The 22508-nt window shown below is 44.7% G+C and overlaps 2 protein-coding genes across 2 annotated transcripts in view; one reads left to right on the top strand and one right to left on the bottom strand.

The window, feature by feature from the left end:
- LOC108701997 (traf2 and NCK-interacting protein kinase) overlaps positions 1-22508 on the top strand; it is a 1005599-nt gene that overhangs the window by 266164 nt on the left and 716927 nt on the right. The window lies entirely within an intron of this gene.
- LOC108700962 (transcriptional repressor scratch 2) lies at positions 1436-14064 on the bottom strand. Its single transcript, XM_018235032.2, is given in 3 exon segments — positions 1436-7331; positions 13574-13729; positions 13732-14064. Coding segments are annotated over 3 exon segments (921 nt in total). The 5' UTR covers positions 13796-14064; the 3' UTR covers positions 1436-6630.

Genomic DNA, 22508 nt, shown 5'->3' with positions numbered 1-22508 from the left:
AACTTGCCTCCAAGCCTGGAATTCAAAAATATGTTGCTCACAAGCCACTGGTTGTGGATCACTGCTCTACTGTCTTCACCTTTTCTTACTGTTGCTTTCTTACCCTACTGTCTCTAGCTTGCCTTACTGTCTCCATCTTGTCCTACTGTCTGCATCTTGTCCCACTGTCTTGATCTTGCCCAGCTGTCTGTGTTTTATTGTCTCCATCTAACCCTACTGTCTCTGTCTTGTCCTACTGTCTCCATCTTACCCTACTGTCTCCATCTTACCCTACTGTCTCAATCTAACCATACTGTCAACATCTTTACTGCTGTTTCTGGAGAAATATGTAGTCCTGCTGTAGTAAGTGCAGACAAAGATACATTTCTAAAACCCCTTACCTACTTACCTTAAAAGACAGCTTCAGAGGGAGTCGGTATATTGTTTTTACAGTTATGATGAACTTGATTGGCCCCAGATCTTGCAGCCCCCTAGGAGCAGGGCACAACACACATCCAAGTGCCTAGGAATAGTGCACTATCCAATGCCATGCATTTGCCACTTTATTATTTAATATTGTATTATTTAATACAGGTATGGGACCTGTTATCCAGAATGCTCGGGACCTGGGGTTTTCCGGATAATGGATCTTTCTGTAATTTGGGTCTTCATGCCTTAAGTCTACTAGAAATTAATTTAAACATTAAATAAACCCAATAGGCTGGTTTTGCTTCCAATAAGGATTAATTATATCTTAGTTGGGATCAAGTACAAGCTACTGTTTTATTATTACAGAGAAAAAGGAAATCTTTTTAAAAATTTGGATTATTTGGATAAAATGGAGTCTATGGGAGACAGCCATTCCTTAATTCAGAGCTTTCCGGGTTTCTGGATAAGGGATCCTATACCTGTATTTACATATAAAGGGAAGCTTAAACCAACCTGCCGTGAATTGAATCTTGCCCTGTATCACAATGCTTGTTGCCTTACATCATTTCCCTTGATACTGAAGATTTCCCCTGCCCCCCTCCCAGTTCCTCATCTTTGTGCCTCTCTCATGTCTTGGCTGCTTTGTCATACTGTGCTGCATTTATTGTTACTCTGAACCCAAGGAAATCGGAGGACATTCTGCCAGATCTGCTGGTAGTGGATTACCTTGTACCCAGACTGGCATTTTGTTTTCAAACCTGAGACTGGGGGGCAAATTGTGGCACAGAGGCACCCTCTTACATACTACATTTCTCTGAAATGGTCCCCCAAATAATGCAGGGGACAGCTGGTGTGCTAGAGCTGTGTGGGGACTAATTAGCTTGTGATCATCAGTGATCACCCCCACACGCACCATATGCAACCCCTTTTGTTATGGAAATCAGCTCCCCCCCCGCCAGCAGTCAGGATCCTCCCCCTCCCAGATTAGGAAGGAGAAGCTCACACAAAGCAAATTAGACTAAAAGACAAATATTCAGTTTTTTATTCTCCCTGATTTGCATGACAATAAATAAGAGTCTGTAGCACTGGAACCCAGGGCTATGTCCCTAGCTCACATGGAAGGGAAGGAGGCATGCACTGCAAATTATTGCTTTCTCTTGCTATTTACATGGTAGATATGGCAGGACAGGGGCACTAACTGGCACCATGGGGTGTACCAATGGAATTGGAATTCCTATATGAGGAAGGGGAGTTTGGTTACATGGGACATAGGCCCAAAGTATTGCCTTTTATTTACCTTTATTTATATAGCCACCGTCCCTACCCCAGTGAGCTTACAATCTAAGCACCCTATCACATTCCCATTATTCCCTGCCCCAGTGGAGCTTACAGTCTAAGGTCCCTATGACATTCCCATGATAATTTGATGGGGACTTTAGATCCTCAGTCCCTGCCCCAGTGAGCTTACAATCTAAGGTCCCTATCACAGTCATACACTGTGGGGTCAATTTTATCAGAAACCAGTCATCCTGCTGGGATGTATTTAGAGCAAACCCATGCAGACACAGGGGGGAGCATGCAAACACCTTGACTCAGGACCCCAGTGCAGTATTGACCATAGATGCTTAATTTATTGCCAGTACTGAGCCCTGTAGAAACGTTCTCCTTGTAAGTGCACTCCTAGTATTCCCAATTTGAGTACTTTATTGTACTGCTCCCTATAGAGAATGCCCCAGTATGGCAACTCCCACCCATATGTATCTAAACAAATACAACATAGACAGAGGTAGGTAGAGATTGCTACTGTATTGTATATAAAATTAAGGGGAAGAATAGAAGACAAGCAATTCTTATAAATAGGGGAATTACAAAAGTTGATTTGCCTATATATTGGCCACTAAATCACTACACATTAGTTACCCAGCTGCAACACAGCCCAGTGTTCCTTAGAAAAGCTGCATTCACTCTGTTTCCCCCTACAGGGGAGAGAAGCATCACATTCCCAACTAGAGAAATCCAGCAATGGGGGGGAAGGTGCTTATATATAATGCTAAGGGTACTGGCACACCCAGGAGATGTATTGCCTGCATTTAAATCTGTGCTACCACAGGCAACAAATCTCTCCAAAATGCGTTCCATCCTCAAGTAAATCATTAATGGGAAAATATATGCAATGCTTTGTTTTCAGTCAGCAGGAAAACATACACAGCTCTTCGTCTTCTGAAGCAACTTTGGGAAAAACAGCACCATGTATGTTTTCCCAAAATTGATTTACTTTATTGCATTTTGGGAAGATTTCTTGCCTGCAGTAGATTTAAATGCGGTTGCCAAATCTCCTTGTGTGCTATTACCTTATAGAGACAGAAATGCAGCTTGGCTGTATAAAAAGATTCTGGGTACCCACAAGGCACCATGTTATTCTTGTCCCCATTAATGGCAATACATGTGTTCATGAGCAGTAAACAGGGAGTGATTGCCACTGTACACAGAGCATCCTAGGACACAGAGTACCCTAGACCAATTAGTGTATAGGTAAGTGCATCTGTCCTGCCACTTGCATATAACTAAAGTACAAAATCTATATCTGCTTCTCTAAAAAATACTACATTGTGCTTCTATAACATGCACAAAGAGCGCCCCTCCTAAATCCAGTCTGTAAATTGGCTTTCAGTGGCTCCAGCAGGCATTAGACTACATGGGGGATTACTTTAAACATTAAGATGGAAAGCCAGAGGTTAAAAAGTACTATTTTAGATTTAACATCCTTAAAAGGTCACATGTATGTTTCTATGCCATGCCCCTTCAGAATGTGAAATCAGCTGTATATATTGGGGAGCCCCTACTGGTTAGGAATTTAACAAGGAGACATCAGTCTGACCCCCAAAAGCCCGAGCCCCAACATCCATTATCTGCATACTCATACTGTAAATGCCCCTTGGAGTACATGCATGATGATGCATGATGTCATGACATTTTATTAATTTCATCATTGCGATCATTGCTGAGATCATTGATCACAAGAGGAAACAGAACACAAGTGCTTACTGCTTATCACATGTGGGGGTAGGGATCTAATGAGGGTAAAGGGTATAAGATGTTGGCTGGTGATAGAGCAAGGGTGGCACAGGGTCAGGGTTACACTGGGGCATTAGAGTCATTCAATTCATTTGTACTGAGAGAACATACTTGTGGTCTCCCCTGAGATCTAGGTTTGGACCCCATGCAGTGTCCCCATGGACCTGGAATTTGAATTGTGGCTTTAGCACGGCTATGCTATTTATCCATAAGCAGGTAATTTACTTGGGTCCCTTGAGACTTACATTGTAGGCGGGTACAATATTTGCAAGGTCTACAGAATTCTATTTTACTCAAAGCACATCTTGTGTAGCCAGAGACCTAGCTCGTAAGCTCGTACTTGTGGGGCCATTGAACTTCTTTTTACCCAGGGAATAGGCTTATGTCCAAAGAGACCATGTATTTGTCCAGCATGTCCCAATTCTTTGTTCTGAACCCCATAAGCCTAAGCTGTAATTATGATTGGTGCCTTTTCTAATGCCATTTTCATGTCTGCTTGGTTCTAGGTGGGGGAGCAGAATTTGTTCTTGGCTCCCACATGCAAGTTTTGCCTTTGGCTTCTGTTTCTGGACCTGGGAGCCTCATTTCTAGGTCTGGATTTTAGAATTACATTAGTGACCATATTCCTGACAAATTCAGTTATAATGCGGGAGTTTTTAAGGGTAGTTCTTAAAAGTTTGGCTTCCTCTTAGCTGGACTGAGGTAAAGTCACAGAGTAATTGCATAGTTGTGTGCTACACTTCCCACAGGCATCATGGGAATGAGCACCCTACTCTTCCATAAAGAAAGCATACAGTTCTGGGGCACCCTGGAGGAAGACTTTTCAATGCATTTAGATGGTTTCTGCTGAAACGCACATCTCTGGCCTGTAAACATTGCCCAGAATGACGCCCAATATTAATATTGCCCACCCCCATATTCATAAAAAATTCTAACAAACCCTAACAAATAAATAAATAAATAATATAAATGCATTCTATATAAATATGCAGCTGCAAATGTTCCATTGCGATCAATGTTCTTGGGGTCCCATTGAATGGCAATTGTAGTCCCTCACTTTGGATGATGTAAGGGTCGGGGGGGTTGAAGAATGATCCTAAAAAAGTCAATTTCACCTAATAATCAGTCAGGCCAGGGCTTCAGTTTGAAGAAAAGCAGGTTATAGGTGAGAGAGAAATGCCAGAAGGTTGGGTTCACTTTATATCTCCTTGCAGTTATTTCATATTACTAGATGGGGTGCACATGGCATCTCCTTGCATTGATTGAGCCCATTGATACTCATTTATTTCCAGCTTCTAAATTGTATTTGGGTGTTCTTCATATAAAACTGATCTCCTTAATGTTAATCTTCTGGTCTCCCCACCACAAAGTGCACAGGTTGGAAAGTAAAGTGCCCGGGGACGTCTGGATTTTGTGCTGCTTCTGCATCTCACCACGGACATAAACTCTGTGGCACCAGAAGAGTATGGCACAAAAGAAAATATCTTCCTGCAAAATAATACATTAAAATAAAACTCTATGTCTTATAAATACTGTAACACTTAGGAGTGATACCCTAGTCTGACATTTAGCCACATCCCTTATATATTCATACTGTGTAAGGGGTGGAGCATAATATGATTCTAATGTGTAGCACCTCCCTAATGCTCCATATAAAATACTGTAAGAAAGGGTTGCAACATATAAGTCTGATGCACAGTCCTTTCCCAATGCTCCATAGAAATACCATAGGGTGGAGGAACACCACATATGCTTAATGTGTAGCCCTTCCTTAATACTCCAGATAAATACTATAGAGTGGAGGAAAAGCATGAATCTTACGTGTAGCCCCTCCCCTATGTTCCAAATAAATACTATAAGGTGGAGGAATGGTATGTTTAATATATAGCCCCCTCTCTAATGCTCCAAATAAATACTATAGAGCAGAGGAAGAACATGAGTTTAATGTGTAGCCCCTCTCTGATACTGCAAATAAATACTATAGACCGGAGAAAGAGCATGAGTCTCATAAGAAGTCCCTCACTAATGTTCGAAATAAATACTATAGGGTGAAGAAAGAGCATGAGTCTAATATGTAGCTTCTCCTTAATGCTCCAAATAAATACTATAGAGTGGAGGAAGAGTATAATGTGTAGCCCCATCCTAATGCTCCAAATAAATTCTACAGACCGGAGAAAGAGCATGAGTCTCATAACAAGCCCCTCCCTATTGTTCCAAATAAATACTATAGGGCAGAGGAAGAACATGAGTCTAATTTATAGTCCCCTCCTAATGTTCCAAATAAATACAATAGGTTGGAGGAAGAACATGAGTCTAATGTGTAGCTCATCCCTGATACTCCAAATAAATACTATAGCCCGGAAAAAGAGCACGAGTGTCATAAAAAGCCCCTCCCTAATGTTCAAAATGAATATTATAGGGTGAAAAAAGAGCATGAAGCTAATGTGTATCCCCTACATAACGTTCCAAATAAATATTATAGGGCAGAGGAAGAGAATGAGCCTTATGTGAACCCTTTGTGTAAGACAATAACTTAATCACAGTTTGAGAGATGTAACAAACCCTAGATTTGGCCCAATTTGAACATTCTTTTGCATACTTGGCTAGAGTATTCCATGCCATGTAAATTTTGTAAGCCATAGTGTTCAGCCAGACCAAATCCAAAACCCTCAATACCATGTGGCCTTTAAATACTGTCCATGTGAAGTGGGCTAAAATTTTTCAGATGATGCTTTTGGATGCTGGATTTAGTTCTGTACTAAGACAGGAGATTTGTGGAGCGTTGTGTTGGGATGAATACAAGAGCAATGGATCTGGTGCATCCCTATACATTAATGTGTGTCCCGTGAGGGACAGCATGTGCACACAGGGATAAGAGTTTAGCAGGAGAAGTCTCAGTATAAAAGAGGAGAAGCATCCATATTGCACAATTGGAGACAGACATTGTTGCCTCACGTTTCTCTGGCGTGATGAAATGGTGGAATATGAGGAGTCTCTGGCCTGGAACTTCTGAGTTGTCAATTATTGCCAAGTGCAATAATATTTACATCTGTCCCAGGTACCCTGATTTGGTGTTTTTTACTACCACCAGTAGGGTGAGATATTGTGCCATGTTCTTGTGGTGTGTGCCCATCGGCACAATCACTCTTAGCTCTCAATGCCACACTCGTGGTCTGAGCCCTTGAAGCAGGCCGACTCGTAATGCTTGTTGAGATAGGATTTGAGGGCAAAGGTTTTGTCGCAGCGTTTGCACTTGTAGTGTTTGAATGCCGAGTGAGTCTGCATGTGAGCTCTGAGGTTAGAACGGTCGGCAAAGGCTTTACCACAATGGGCACAGCCAAATGGCTTCTCACCAGTATGGGAGCGCATATGCCCCTGCAGAAGCCATGGTCTGCTGAATGATTTGCTACAGACGTTACACTTATGTTTCAAATTGTGAGTCAGAATATGCATTGCTAAGGCGGGCATGGACACGTAGGTTTTGCTACAAGTTGGGCATTTTTTGGCCATTTTGCTGTCTAGGCTGCGGTGGGTTTGTTTGTGCCTGCTTAGATTAGAGGAGGTGGCATAAGTTTTGCCACATTCACTGCATATGTGTCGCTGGCCCCCACGACTCTCGCTGCGCCTCCTCGATCTCCCATCTGAAATAAAGAAGGCATCCATAGAGTAACTGTCTGTGACTGCAGTTTCACCACTGAAATACCCTGCAGAGAGGCTGGATTGGGGACTGTCGGGGTCGCTGTAATCATCATGCATCTGGGTATAGTCAGGGTCTGAGGATGCATATTTCCCCTCTGACTTTTTACCCACTTCATATTTCGATGATGTGATACAGTGTGGAATAAAGCCTGGGGAGAGAAAAAAAAGGCATATTTCAATTTTCCAGTAGGAAGAAGAGAGTAGTCACCTCGCACAACCTGGCCGTCCAAATCCCGTGACACCTGGTGCTCGATGAAGGAGGTATTGGCAACCTCCACAGCAATCGAGAAAGAAGAAATCACCGGCACAACAGGCTATTTCTAGCAGGGAAACCCTTGTTCGTTTATTTGCGGATGCAACGTTTCGGGGCTTGACAAAGGGGTTACGCCCCGAAACGTTGCATCCGCAAATAAACGAGCAAGGGTTTCCCTGCTAGAAATAGCCTGTTGTGCCGGTGATTTCTTCTTTCTCGATATTTCAATTTTCAACACTCTGATCATCTGTACCTTAAGGTTATCAGACAGGGGAATCAGTAGCCCAGGAGAGATCAGTCTGTAACACAGAGGAATCAGTCAGTAACTCAGGAGGGATCAGTCAATGACATATGAAGGATCAATCAGTAACATAGGGGGATCAGTCAGTAATACAGGGGGGTACAGTCAGTAATACAGGAAAATCAGCAGTAGAACAAGACGGATCACTCAGTAACTCAAGAAGCACCAGTGACATGGCAATCAGTAAGCTGCACAGGAGGGATCAGGCAGTAATAAAGGGGAATCAGTCAGTAGCACAGCAGATATTGGTCACTAACTTGGGTGAATCAGTCAGTAACACACGGGAAACAGTGAGTTGCACAGGAGGGATCAGTCAATTACTAGTCAGTCAGAAACAAGACGGGAATCAGTCAGTATCAAGAGGGGGATCAGTCAGTGACACAGGAAGGATCAATCAGTAACATGGGGGGTCAGTCAGTAACATATGAGAGATCAGTTAGTAACACAATGGGGTAACATCAGTAACATCAGTGGCATCAGCAGTAACACAGGAGGGATCAATCAGTTTTACAAGGGGGATCAGTCAGCAAGAAATGGGGGAACAGCCAGTAACACAGGAGGCACCAGTCAGTAACAGGGAAAACAGTCAGTAACACAGGAGTGATCATTACAAAACAAGAGAGGGGTTATTATGGGACACTTGGCATCATTCAGTAACTTTAGGGAATTAATTAGTGACACAGGAGGGATCAATCAGGAACACAGGAGAGACAGGCCTGGAATTGTGACAAGGCCACAAAGGCCCAGGCCTAGGGTGGCACCCAGCCACATCCACAGACGCAGAGCTCGCCAATGGCCAGGCACATGTGCACAAGCGCTCGCGGTTAGGGTGATGTGCATGATAAAAGGTCAGCGGGCTCTAGGTCCATGTTACCTAGGGGAGTCACAAAAGGAAATACGGACCTGAGGAGAGACCAGTCCGTTACAAATGGGGCATCACTTAGGGACACAGGGTGGACCAGTCAACACAGGAAAGATAAGTAAACAAAGTAGGGATTGGTCGGTAATACAGTAGAGATCAGTCAGTAACACAAAGGGGAGTCAGACAGTACCTTGGAATTATGAGTCAGTAACTTTTGGGAATCAGTCAGATGCTCAGGGCCGGATTTATATAGCAGGCGCCCCAAGGCCCACTGTTGTTCGTCGCTCCATCCCCTCCCTTTAATTCAATGAAATTTTTATTATTGGGACCAGAGCAATGGGGATTGGCACAGTGTCAGACTGGGACACCAGGGGTCCAACAAAAACCTTGAACCAGGGGCCCACAAAAAGTTTTTAGACCAGGGGCCCACTCTCAGTACTATTTTCTTCCTCTCCTCACTCAACCTCTATTCACCTAGTCTCTTTTCTTTACATACTATAATCTATTATGCCACCTATTTAGCCACTTTGTTCTCATAGAAATAGGGAATGGCCATGAAATAAGCCAAAAGTTTAGCAGCCTGAGGGCCCACTGACACCTGGGCCCACCGGGAGTTTTCCTGGTATCCCGGTAGGCCAGTCCGACACTGGATTGGCGTACAGAAATTACAGAAAAATTGTATCTCCTGCGCCTCCCCAATGTGGGTATGGTTGGGCAGCATGCTGCCCCCTAAAATCCTGCCACCCTAGACCCTTGGTGGCCTCTCCACAAATCCGGGCCTGCAGATGCCTAAGAAGGATCAGTCACAAAGGGCAATCAGTTTGTAGCAGAGGAGAAAGCAGACAGTAACACAGGTGGAACAGTGAGTAACACAGGGGAGATCGGTCGGTAACACAAGAGGAATCAATCAGTATATGAATTTCTGTCCCCTGTCTGTGTTAGTCCAAGGTCGCTATTGACCGAGTATATGTCTGTGAGCTTTGCCCTGTCCTCCTTCTGTCCTATCTTCCCTCTATTCTGCTCCTGCCCTTGTATTGCCTAGCATCTGAGGGTTTCCAGAGTCATATGCTCACAGATGGGGAGGAGAAGAGAAAATGCTGCTTAAGCAGTTTTTCACACTTCCCTGGAACACAGACCAAGGTTGTTTTCAAGAACAAATCTCTGTCAGGCGCTTTCCTCTGCCCCACTGTTCTTCTGTACTAGCTCTCAGCTGCACAGCCTGTACCAACATGGAGAGAGTTAAACCCAAGGCTGCCCATTTACGTCTCTCCTTGTGTCACAGCTTTATCCTCTACTAGCAAGGAGAGAGTTAAACACAAGGCTGCCCATATAACTATCTATGCCACAGCTTTATCCTGTACCAGCACAGAGAGAGTTAAACACAAGGCTACTCATTAAATCTCTCCTTATGTCACAGTTTTATCTTGTACCGGCACAGAGAGAGTTAACACACAAGACTTCCAATATAACTTTCTTACTATCTCACAGCTTTACCATGCACCAGCACAGAGTTAAACCCAAGGCTGCCCATATACATCTCTCCCTATGCCACAGCTTTATCCTGTACAAGCACAGAGAGAGTTAAACACAAGGCTTCTTATTTAATGCTCCATGCCATAGTTTTATCCTAAACCAGCATGGAGAGAGTTAAACAGAAGATTGACCATATAACTCTTTCCCTATGTCATAGTGTCATCCTTTACCAGCACAGACAGAGTTAAACCCAAGGCTGCCCACTGGTTCTCAGTCCTACATTACTGTTGCTGAACTTCAAATCTCAGGATACTTGTCCTTATATTGCCCCAGTTCTTCTCCAGCACTAAGAGTGTTAAACTTTATCTTGAGCAGAACGCAATGAGTTAAACCTGAAGCTCTAAAGATCTCCCTGTGTCATAAGAACTGACAAATGGGTTGTTTCCAGTGAGTAACTGATTATTGGGAAACTCATTGCCGTTCCCATGCACCAAACCAATAAGGTGGGACGTGGGAGTTCCAGCATATGATGAATCAGTAACTTTCCGGCAGCCTACTAGTATTTATTGGCATGGGCTGCACAATAAAGGCTGCAGTGATGAGATCAGCGTGGGTTTGGGGAATTATAGGTGATGTTATACACAGACTTTCCTGCAATATAATTGTCCTTTGCACCTATAAATTCAGAAAATAATAAAATACACTCCTACCTTGCCTATTTACCTTTATTAAGCTCTAGATTTTCCCTCGACTCTGGCTTTGCCCCCAACTACATCTATCTGCCCCTTTTTAGACTGTAAGCTCTTTTGGGCAGGGCCCTCTTGACCTTTTGTATTGGTTATTGGTCACTATGTAAGTATTTCTGTATGTTTGTTGTATAAACCTATTTATTGTGGAATAAGTTGGCACTTTAAAAATATGTGTTATTATTATTATTATTATTATTATTATTATTAATAATAATAATAATAATCTGCCCTCTAGTGCCAACTGTATGTATAGCTACCCAAAACTGCCTCACTGTATGTCTATTACATAGTAGAGTGGTTCTATTGCTTGTGAGTAGACTCTATGTAGCTTGTCCTATCTCAGTACATAGGATAATATTTCCGAAAAGGGCGATAAACTACTGGTAGAGTTTAAGTATGTGTAAAGTCTGTGTCCACGGTCTGTATAGAGGAGCACTCAGTATCTTGTACACTCCGTGTATAGGGTGTAAGACTATGGTAGGGTGTAAGTTTATGGTACACGGTGTAATGATGCTATGTGTACTGCACACTCTGTGTATAGAATCTGTGGGTTCTGTCAAATGCCAGAGGGGCTGCTGTACGATGCCAGAGACAGTTACTATTTATTGGGCTGGTGGGGGGCTGTTTGGGCCTCTATGTACCTGATATGCCAGGGCCTATTTTTATTCTCAGTCCAGACCTGCAGGGTAAATGGGTGCTGTGTGTTGCACACTCTGTATACAGGATATGTCTATGGTGTGGAAGGGTGCTGTATGTGTTGTGTGTTTGATGTATAGATACGAACGCTCTGTGTATGGAATATAAGTCTTTGGTACAGGGTGGACGGGTTCTGTCCATGTTACATACTCTGTGTATAGGGTATAAGTCTATGGTACATGGTAAAAGCGTGCCATGTGTTGCACACTCTGTGTATAGAATACAAGTTTATAGTACAGGGTAGGAGGGTGCTGTGCATGTTGCACACTCTGTGTATAGAATATAAGTCTATAGTACAAGTTGGGGGATGCTTTGTGTTTTGCTCTGTGAATAGGGTGTAAACTATGGTACAGGGGGTAAGGGGTACAATGTGAGATCAAACTCTGTCTGTTGCTGGCTTTTGTTCCCAATGGCATCCTGGCACAGGAGACTGTAACTATTGATTCAAGCCCCAGAGTTCCAATGTTGCTGAGCTGTTGGTATATATAGGATATAAGTCTATGGTACAGGGTGGATGGGTACCATGTGTGTTGCATTTTCTGTGTATTGGGCATATGTCTATGGTACAGGGTAGAAGGGTGCCTTCAGTGTTGCACACTCTGTGTATAGGGTATGTCTATGGTACAGAGGGTAAGGAGTACAATATGAGATCAAAGTCAGTTCTTTTGAGCAGGGATGCTTGAACTTTCTTTGTCTGTTGTTGGCTTTGTTCCCATTGGCATCCTGGCACAGGAGACTGTGGATATTGATTTGAGCCCTCAAGTTATAATGGTGTTGAGCTGTTAGTGAGATGGGCTTGCTGGCCATCACAGTGTATATAACTGATGGGTTTAACCAGAAGATGCCCCTCAGTACACATAGTATAACACTTGGCTTAAGCTGATGCCCCTGCCCACTTCCACCCACGAGCTGACCCACATGCAATTCTGGAGAGCTACACTGCAGGGAGAAGGTTTAGTAACCTGTGGCCTACTCCTACTTCTTCCCTGGCCGAGCAAGTTGCTGAGCTCAGAAGCCTCCAGGCCTGACAGCAGCATCTCAGCTTGGAGCAGATGTGCATCGCTTGCAGATTTGTAGAAATTGCTGCAACCCACAGATCTGAAGCAGCAGAATAATGTTATTGTCTGGGGGATTGCCCCCATCCATTCCCATATCCACTCATTATCCCAGAATAAAGGGAAAGAAGCCTCTGCAGAGCCGGCTGTCATGCCTCTCATACACCAGGCAGAACTGCTTCTCTCTTTGGAAGATGATGCCTCTTCAGGGGCTTTAGAGAAAGCCTTTTGGCTGCCGCATGAACAATGAGGTCCCTAGAGAAGGCAAAGATCCCCCTCCCCCTTGCCCCCCCTACACATAGCTATGGCATTCAGCTGTATGAGACCCACTGCAGGAATGACTGTCTCCTTGTAGAGGCACAAATAGTCCAAATAAAACCAAGCAAGGTCATTGATTGCATCATTATGCCACAGGTGATTGGATGAACAGCAGAATGCACCCCCTGGACTATAAAGGCCCCAAGCCCCGAGATCAATCATTAAGAACACATTTATCTTTGCACTACACCACACATTGTATTTGTGACTATGCCTGCTCTACAACACATTGTATCTATGGCTATGCCTGCACTACAACATAAATTGTATATATGGCTATGTCTGCACTACAAAACACATTGTATCAATGTCTATGCACACCAACACACACACTGTATTTCATAGCTGTGATGCACAGTGCACACACAAACCTACATGGCAGCTCATTCATGCACATCCTGGACATCTTCTGCTGTAGCAAAGTAGCACAAAGATTGGCTTTAATGTCTATTTATTGGATAAAGAGTTGCGTACACCAGGCTATGACCAACAGCAGCAGCCTGTCCCATCTACACAATTTGTACAATTCCAAGGGCAGGTCAGCTCATGCAGTAAGTGATGGGACAGCAGGAGGATCACTCTCCAAAAAGCAACAACGCACTGAGAGGTTTCTCCTTCACATGTCTCCCCCTTAAATTAAGCAACACTCCCAGCTCCCACCTGCCATAAACCCAAGGTACTTACCATCTTCAGCAACAGGGACCCCCAAGTTTCCTACAGCGCTGGAGAGCGTCTGCCCCAGAACACAAGGATCATCAAAGTGAGGATAATTAGAAGCAGCAATCCCAGTGGAAGAGAAGTCATCTAATTTAATCTTCTTGACTAGGAAGGAGCGGGGCATGGCGGGGGTCCTTAGTAGGGGTTCCTGGGGTGCTTCTTTGTCAGCCTAGGGATGGTGGAACACATTCAGCACTGGACAGCTCTGACTTTCTGCAGTGAGGGAGACAGAGAGAGGGATGGTGGGAGGAGGGGGGACTGGCAGCAATAGCTGAGCTCAGCACTCTGCCTCTCTTTATATGGGACGCAGCCTGACATCAGGTGGTGCCTTGCAATGGAGCTGTTTAGCTCTCTAATCCATCAAATGTCCCCCAGGACAATCATCACATTACCAATGAACCGGCTGTGCACACACAGACACACTCAGCCCACTCTCCCTGCACAGACAAAGCAGGCAAGTCACTAATGTGCCTCATACAATGGGAGAAAGGGATTTATAGACTCAACAGTGCAACAGGGAAACTTCCCTCCTTGGAATTCAACTTTCCCTGGCAGGAGCAACGAGGGAAGGATACTGGGGGGAACAGGAGGTGCCTGTAGATGGACAAATCTGGGGAGAACAGTAAGCACAGTTACAGTTGGGGAGGTGGTAGGTGGAGCAGGAGTTGCATGCAGGTGGAGGTACCTGGGAGAGAGTAGACGGGGAAGATATAGAAGTGGGAAATAGCTGGAGTGGTAGATGCCAGAAGGTTGATGGGGGAGAACAGATAGGGCAGTTACAGCCTGGGAATAGTATGTGGAGCAGGAGGTGCCTGTGGTGGAAGGAGTAGGGGCATCAGCCAAAGGTGGGGAGGGGGCAGATTAGGGACATTGCAAAGGAAATGGTGTCAGGATGGAAGGAAACCTGGCATTGCCAAGATGATTCCTTTGTCCTGTGCAACCAGTGTGTTTTGACAGCCTGTGAAATGACAGAGAGAAAGTCCATATGGCAGCAGGGGGAGGGGAGCATCTCCATTTCCAACTCCACTAAGGTGGGCAATAAACACTGACCCCTGAGTTCTGTAACAAAGAAGGGGGCAGGGGCTTGGTTGGCAGATTTCACATTACACTTGTTAGTCACATGGGAGCCAGCGGAACTGAATCTCTGTTTCACCCTGAAATCCGCAACTGGTCTAATATCACCCATAGGTTATACCAAATAACCTAATTTTTGGATGCCTGGGTACTACTCAGTTTATAATGTGTTAGTTCTGTGGGACAGATATTTCTGACTTAGAGATCTGAGGCCTGGGCAACATACAAATGCCTGCACACCGGTCAAATATTCAAGATTAGTAATTCCTCCATTCTCTTTGCTGGGATAAAGTGATCTCCCAAAATTTTCTGTACAAATGAATAGTAAAAATAAATAAATCACAGCAATAAGAGACCAATAAAGATATACATTATACAGTATTTCTGTCCAATCTCTACACCATATGTGCCAGAAAAATGAAGTGAAATGTGTAGTCCAGAGTCATATTGTTTTCTTAAAACTGAAAGTTCTGGGATTTCTTTCTTTCAATATACTCGTTAGCATGGACATTACATTGCCACTTGATGCTGTGGTGCTCTTAAACCATCTTTCCTTGATGCTGTCACCTTGCTCTGTCTCGTATTCAGTCTCAGTGACTCCTTAATGATTTTCCACTCCTTCCTGTGAAGTCCTTTCTGATCTGTCTCTTTCCTGCTCTGTTTCCTTCTTGCTGTCTCCTTCCTACTCTGTCTCTTCTTTCTGCTCTGTCTTTCCTTTCTTACTCTGTCTCTTCTTCCTGCTCTGTCCCCTTCCTGTTTTGTCTCTCCATCCCAGTCTGTCTCTTTCCTGCTCTGTCTTTTCTTCCCAACCTGTGCTGTTCCTACTTCATCTTCCTACTCTGTCTCTTCTTTCTGTTATGTCTACTTCCCACTTTGTCTCTTTCCTGCTATATCTCTTCTTCCCACTCTGTCTCCTTTCTACTTTGTCACTCCTTCCCAGTCTGTCTCTTTCCTGCTCTGTGATGTTCCTGCTCCATCTCCTTCCCAATCTTTGTCCTTCCTGCTCTGTCTCTCTTTCTTGTTATGTCTATTCTTCCCACTCTGTTTCCTTCCTGCCCTGTCTCCTTCCTACTCTGTCACTTTCCCACTCTGTCTCTTTGTGGGATTACCCTGGGTCTCTGTCTCTCACTACCAGTCTCTCTCTCTGGGCCTGCATGTGCCTGAGAATGTGCAGGTTCTTCCATCAGAAAGGCATGACATTACTCATGCCCTAGTTGTGAAGACTCTCCCCAGGCTGATGTGTACCACGTGAGGTAATTAGGTGCAGAGCTCTGAAGGAAAATCCAGGGGAAAGAAAACGGGGAAGGAGGGCAGTGGCTTCCCAGAGCCTTGGGGGTGAGATAATGTAGGATAATAACTGCAATCATCCCCTCTAAGTCTTTCACTCAAGGAAGTGCCTCTTCCTAATACAAGGATTGAGTTGGTGGCCTCCTAATACTGAGCTGTGGGAGTCCAGCTGTATGGAAATAATTCCCAGCACTTCCCATTTAGGTTCTCACCCCCACAGGCTAATTAATCTTTGAAAGAAGGACAAGGGGAGGCCTCAAGCTCTGAGCTTCACTTGGGTCAATATGATTGGGTTTAGGGCTTGGCAGCCAAGAAGAAAAAGCCCCAAAAATTCTCTACTTTGGAAAAAGATGTACCAGAACCGTGTCTTATTTGGCACTGAGTGCACACACGTTATGGGACTGGAATGTGGCTGAATCCTGAACCAAATCCTGAAGAGTAAACCTTGTAGTTTTGCCCATTAATTGTCATTCTTTAGTGGCTCATTACAAAACAGTTAATCATTGGATAAGAACTCCTCCTGACTATGACTGGTTGGCAGGTCCGGACTGAGAATTAAAATAGGCCCTGGCATTTCAGGTACACAGAGGTACACTTGATAAAGGAGGTTGCACCTCCGAAACTTTGTGTTGGAGATCGAAATAAATCACTAAGGTTTTAGCACATTTGCTACTTGTGTGTGCCATCCTATTTTTTCAGCGTAGGCCCAATCAGCCCACAAAGAGGCCCAAACAGCTCCCACCAGCCCACTAAATACTGACTTTCTATGGGACCTTATAGCAGCCCCTCTGGCATTTGCCAGAACCCACAGATTGCCAGTCCGGGCCTGCTGGTTGGTCTGCGATTCACAAAAGCAGTAACATCTGGGACACATATATATAGCCACACACTGGGTCTCATGTTCCTTTCAGGCCCTGGAATCACTAATAAAGCTACAGACTAAGTGGTCTGGTCAGATCCCCCTCTTTGACACACTGCCACACAGCAAAATGCAGCAAAAGGAACTTATAACGTGCCGCTTTTTAACCATTGTGCATCCAAAGCTTAACGAGTCTGCTAAATCTAGCTAGATACCTTCAAGCAGGACCCCAACTTATTAGTTGGTATATATAACAAAAAAATTGTCTCAACTTTTGATAGCATTGAGCGTGCTTGGGTCAAACATTCCCTGTCTCGGTATAACAGGGGTCCCCAACCTTTTTTTACCCAGGAGCCACATCCAGATGTAAAAAGAGCTAGCGAGCAACACAAGCATAAAAATGTTCCTGGGTGGTGCAAAATAAGTGCTATTGTCAGGCCCTATGTGGACTGGCAGCTACAAGAGTTTGGCAGTATACATGGTTTTTTTTGCAACTAAAACTTGCCTTCAGGCCAAAAATAAGCACCTGCTTTGAGGTCACTTTGAACAACATCCAAGGTGTTGGTGAGCAACATGTTGCTCACAAGCCACTGGTTGGGAATCACTGCTGTAAAATAAGGTCAGGAAAAAATAAAACACAAGGTGCGTATGCTGGAAAGTGCAGGAAACCCAATTCGAAAAGGTCAAAAAGCCTCAGAATTTGACTGACTGCCAGCCCCTAATAAAGCAAAAGAAACTGACCTATCTGCCACATAGATGGCACACAAGATTTGCAGAAACACAGACTTGCAAAGCTCTTTCTATGCAACCAGTTCCAGGCCAAGTTGTAATGCCCAAAAGTTCATGTATATCTGATGCATACCTTCTGCCTCACTGTTCACGTCATCTGCTAGTAAGTAGTTCACAAACCCCCCGCAATTTCTGCACTACCCTATTGTGCTCTAAGCAATTGCCTCCGTGTCTATCCCTAGTTTTGCTCCTGGATGCAAGCCAGCACGTTTATGGCCACCTATGAGATTCTCCACTCATTCGCCACTCATTCCCTCCTGATTCCTCATTTTCCCATTTGCTCCCTCCTGATTCCCCATATCCTCACTTATTCCCTAATTCCCCATATCCCCAACCGATCCCTCCTGTTTCTCCATATCCCAATTAGAATCCGCACATGTTCCCTTCTGTTTCAGCATATACCAACTCAAATCCACACTTTTTCCTTATGATTCCCTTTATTCCCGCTCCAATCCCTACTTGTTCCCTTCTGATTCCCCAAATACCCCCTTGTTCCCTCCTGATTCTCAACATTCCCATTCGTTTGAGTGAGTAGAGGAATTACCCCAGTGCCAGGGGGGTAGGTTTAAGAGAGCAGAGGAATTGCCCTAGTGCCAGGTCCGTTCCTCTTGTGTTACACTGCCATTTTCCCCAGGGGGCCTGGGATGCAGACACATTTAATTGAGCTCCTGTTATCTCTAATGCAACGTGTTGGCCCTGCAGCCAAGTCTGGGAGCAGATAAAGCACCGACTGCCACTGCTGGGGGACTAAGGATTTATTTCTTGTACTGAAGCAGCTGGAAATCCTATAATGAGTCCTAAGCCACCCCCCCTGGTAGCAAGGAAACCACTGACCCCTTATGTGCCCACTCTCAGTAGCCCCTAGTTCCCTGCCTTTCTCCTCGCCCCTTTGTCATTTCCCAGGCAGCAGCATCCTTGTAATTCATAAAGCTGAAGACAAAGGGCTGTGTGTTCCCCCCAAGCATGAGCTGTGGGGTGGGGGGATAAATATCACTTTGTACTTGAGCGAATCACTGCTGTGTCCCACAGATACATTCTTGCTTTTTGTTCCACCCATTCTGCTCTATGGAACAGGGGACATTTATGGTATTCTGTTTAATCCAAGGTCACACAATTCCCTGGATAACTGGAAAACAGATGTACAGCCTTCTACCCCATTGTTTTTGTATCCCACAAACATCCTAAACATACATCCCAAACCCACATTAAAACCCACATCACAAATCCACATACCAAGCCTAAATCCTGAACTCACATCCAAAATTCATATGCAACATGTGCATTCCAATCCCACATCCCAAATCTACATCCAAAACCAAAAAAGGAGGGCAAGATGGAGACAGACCATTTTATCAAAATGAAAGATGCCTAACTGCTACCTGACCCAGGAGAATGAAAGCCCCATCTGAAGCCTCTTGATTTTTATTTTTGGGAACCCAGCAGGACAGGTGGGATTTGCGTGATAATTACCTACACCTGTAAGTAGTTCCTTGTTCTAAAGGCTGGGTGACTAGAAGCACTATTTGGCTACAATTTGTACATGAAACACTGAACAATTGGTTGATTTGTGTAAAAAATGTAGTTGGGAATCTGATCAGCTATTATCCTGGCTTCTGCTTTAAAAACCCAGTGGGTGAGCTTTAGCCTATAGGATAAACCCATGTAAATGGCATTTTCTTGGAGCTTGTTTTGGAATTCATTCCCAGGAATCCTTTTGTTTATTTAAATCTGTATGAGGCAGTCTCCTCAACCCTAATTACCTGATTTGTGTACAAATTTTATCCAAAAAGTGCATCTAGCTGGAATGCAGTGCTTTACTTGTTGCAGAAGTGCAACTCCTACCTAACTAAAGGCTGCCAGGGGGTGCTGGGAGGAGTAGTAAAACAAACAACAGCTAAAGGCCACAAATCATGCACCTGGAATGTAAGAATTTGCAAGTCACTTGTACACTGTACTAGGCATAATGGAAAGGACCTTGGAGCCCTTGTAGATAACAAACTTGGCTGTATTAAGCAATGTCAGTCAGCAGCTTCAGGGGCAAACGGGTTTGAGCTGTATTAAAAGGGGCATTGATTCAAGGGAGGAGGAGTTTATTCTTCCACTTTATAGAGTACTGATAAACAGGGCCGGCCTTAGGCCTATTGGACCAATTGGGCCCAATAGGGCCCCGCACCTCTGGGGGCCCCACACCACAGGGCAGCACAGATAATATTTCCCTCAGCACATGATGCTGCCTGGCCTGCCCCCAACTTTGTCCAGCCCATCCCCAAAAAATCCATAGGTCCAGCCCACCCCCAACTCTGATAAGCCAGCCTATCCCCCAACTCCATAGCTCTAGCCTGTCCCCAACTCTCATAGGCCCAGCTTTCCTCCAACCTTGATAGGCCCTGCCTGCCCCCAATCCAACCAAGCCTGCTCCCAAGCTGAATCGGCCCAGCCTGCCCCAAACTAATTGGCCCAGTCCACTCTCCTATTTCCTCCCTCTCACCCTGTGTGCCCCTATTATGTGCCCCTATTTCATCCCTCTCACTCTCTTACCTTGTCTGCCCCATTCCTTTCTATTTTGTGCCTGTATGCCCTTATTTTCCTAAATACTTGGTGTGTCAGTAGCCAGCAACACTTTGTCTAGGGGCCCCGCCAACATGGTCCCAATTGGGCCCCACATTTGATAGGATCAGCCCTGCTGATAAAGCCCCATCTAGAATATTCTGTACAGTTTTGGTCTCCAGTGCTCAAATGGGAGATTAGAGAGCGTCCACAGAAAGGCAACTAAGGTGGTAAGAGGTATGGAAAGTCTCAGTTATGAAGAAAGACTGGTCAAGTTGTGGTTGTTTATGCTGGAGAAGAGGCGCTTAAGAGGTGATATAACAACTATGTATAAATATATAAGTGGATCATATAATAATCTCTCTAAAGTTTTATTTATCAGTAGGTCCTTCCAGCTGACACAAGGTCACCCATTCCAATTAGAAGAAAAGAGGTTCCAGCAAAATATTCGGAAGCGTTTTTTTTTTACACTGAGGGCTGTGAAGTTGTAAAATTCTCTCCCTTAATCAGTCTTACTGGCTGATATATTAGATAGCTTTAAAAGAGAATAAAACACTCACTTGCTAAAAAGCCATACAACCCCTTCTTTAAGGAGCACCAAACCCCTTGTTCTTAAAAACCCCTACCCCCCTAGCCTGCATAGTGCCCCCCTCTGCTCCCCTCCCAGCCTAGGTGTACTTACTGCTCTTTGTAGATTCAGCGTGGCGGAGCTCACAGGGGCCATCGTCATCGCTTCGGTATTCTTGAGAAAGTAAGCGATGTATCGGCGCATGTGCAGTTGTAGCAATATTCCGGTTCAGAACAACTGTGCATGTGCCGAAAGTCACGGAAATAGCCGTAGGGAAGGAAGAAGACCTGAAGATTACCGAAGCTCTGGAAGATGGCACCCATGAGCTCCGCTGTGCTGAATCTGCAAAAGAGAGGTAAGTAAATACTTAGGGGCAATTAGCAGAGTTTATCACCTAGGCTAGGGGGCAGCAGGGGGAGGACTATGTAGGGTAGGGGGTAGGGTTTTTTATGAATAAGGGGTTTGGTGCTCCTTAACGAAGGGATTGGATGACTTTTTAGCAAGTGAGGGAATAAAGGGTTATGCAAGATAGCTCTTAGTACCAGTTGATCCAGGTACTAGTCCGATTGACATCTTGGAGTTAGGAAGAAATTTTTTCAACATCTGAGGCAAATTAGAGAGGCTTCAAAAGGGTTTTTTTTTCCTTCCTCTGGATCAACTAGCAGTAAAGGTTGAACTTGATGAGCATGTGTCTTTTTTCAACCTAACTTACTATGTAAGTAGCTTGGTACTACATTCTGTACATAAGACAGCAATGTGGCAGCCTTTAAGGCCCCCAACACATCCCAGTGCACGTAGTGGTGCAAAAAGCAGAGAGGAGGGAGTGGAATCCTCTCAATTATCCCATGAGAAGCAGATCATTGTCTGGCCCTTCAACAAACAAGTCAAGGATCAAATTAACTTTTGCCCACTTCATTATGTGCCCCTCCCCCTGCCCCAAGGACTGAGTCGTCTGTGCCGCTTGTATCCCAATTCTGCTTATTGGGCAATTAATCTGAGCACTTTACAAGCCAAGTGTCTTTTATACGCTTGTGAATGGCAAAATGATTTGGTGGCTGTGACTCTGGGTCTGTTGAACCTGATAAGGGCCGAGCTGAGCAGGGGCCAGAGGGTTTTCTTGCCTCTTTGATGGTTTTGGTGGCTGTTCATCGTAGATCACTGCTGCCAGACCCATCTCCTCGCCTGTTTGAGCCCCCGAGGTGCTAGGAAATGGGGATAGGGGGATTCCCTATTGTTCAATATACGCTTTGTCATTCTGTGCTCTTTTCCTGCACATACCCCAGTCTGACTTTCCCAACCAGATTGTGGGCAAAAAATAAATACCGTTTTATGGTACTTTGCGTCAGCACTGGCCACAACTGTAGAACAGCACCCTAGTGTCCATAGAGAAATGTACTCTCTGTTGTTTCTATTTCAGAAGCCTCATCTGAGGCAGATCATCTCTGAGTGGGCAACCCACCTCACTGCTAAATGGAAATATCCAGAGAAGAAATGTTCTGGACACACAACAAATCTGGATGGATGCCACTGCACAGACTCCTGGTTGGGCAATTTCTGCTCAGGATGCCTGGGAGTGACATGGCCAAACCTGACAACCAACCACATTGTGCAGCTTTGCATCTTGCCTACAAGGGATTGTGGTTTAGGAGACAGATTGATGTGGTTGAGGAAGGGGCAGAGGGATCTGAGTGGGTGGGGTTGCTATCAACTGGAAAAGCAACAGTCTCCCACGTTTTAAAGGGTCCGTTATAAAAAAAAGAACTGGCAAATCAAAAGGG

Source organism: Xenopus laevis, chromosome 9_10L (genome assembly GCF_017654675.1).
Source record: "Xenopus laevis strain J_2021 chromosome 9_10L, Xenopus_laevis_v10.1, whole genome shotgun sequence".
NCBI lineage: Eukaryota > Metazoa > Chordata > Amphibia > Anura > Pipidae > Xenopus > Xenopus laevis.
Note: the sequence above shows the minus strand (reverse complement) of the source record. Positions and strands in the feature narration are given on the sequence as shown.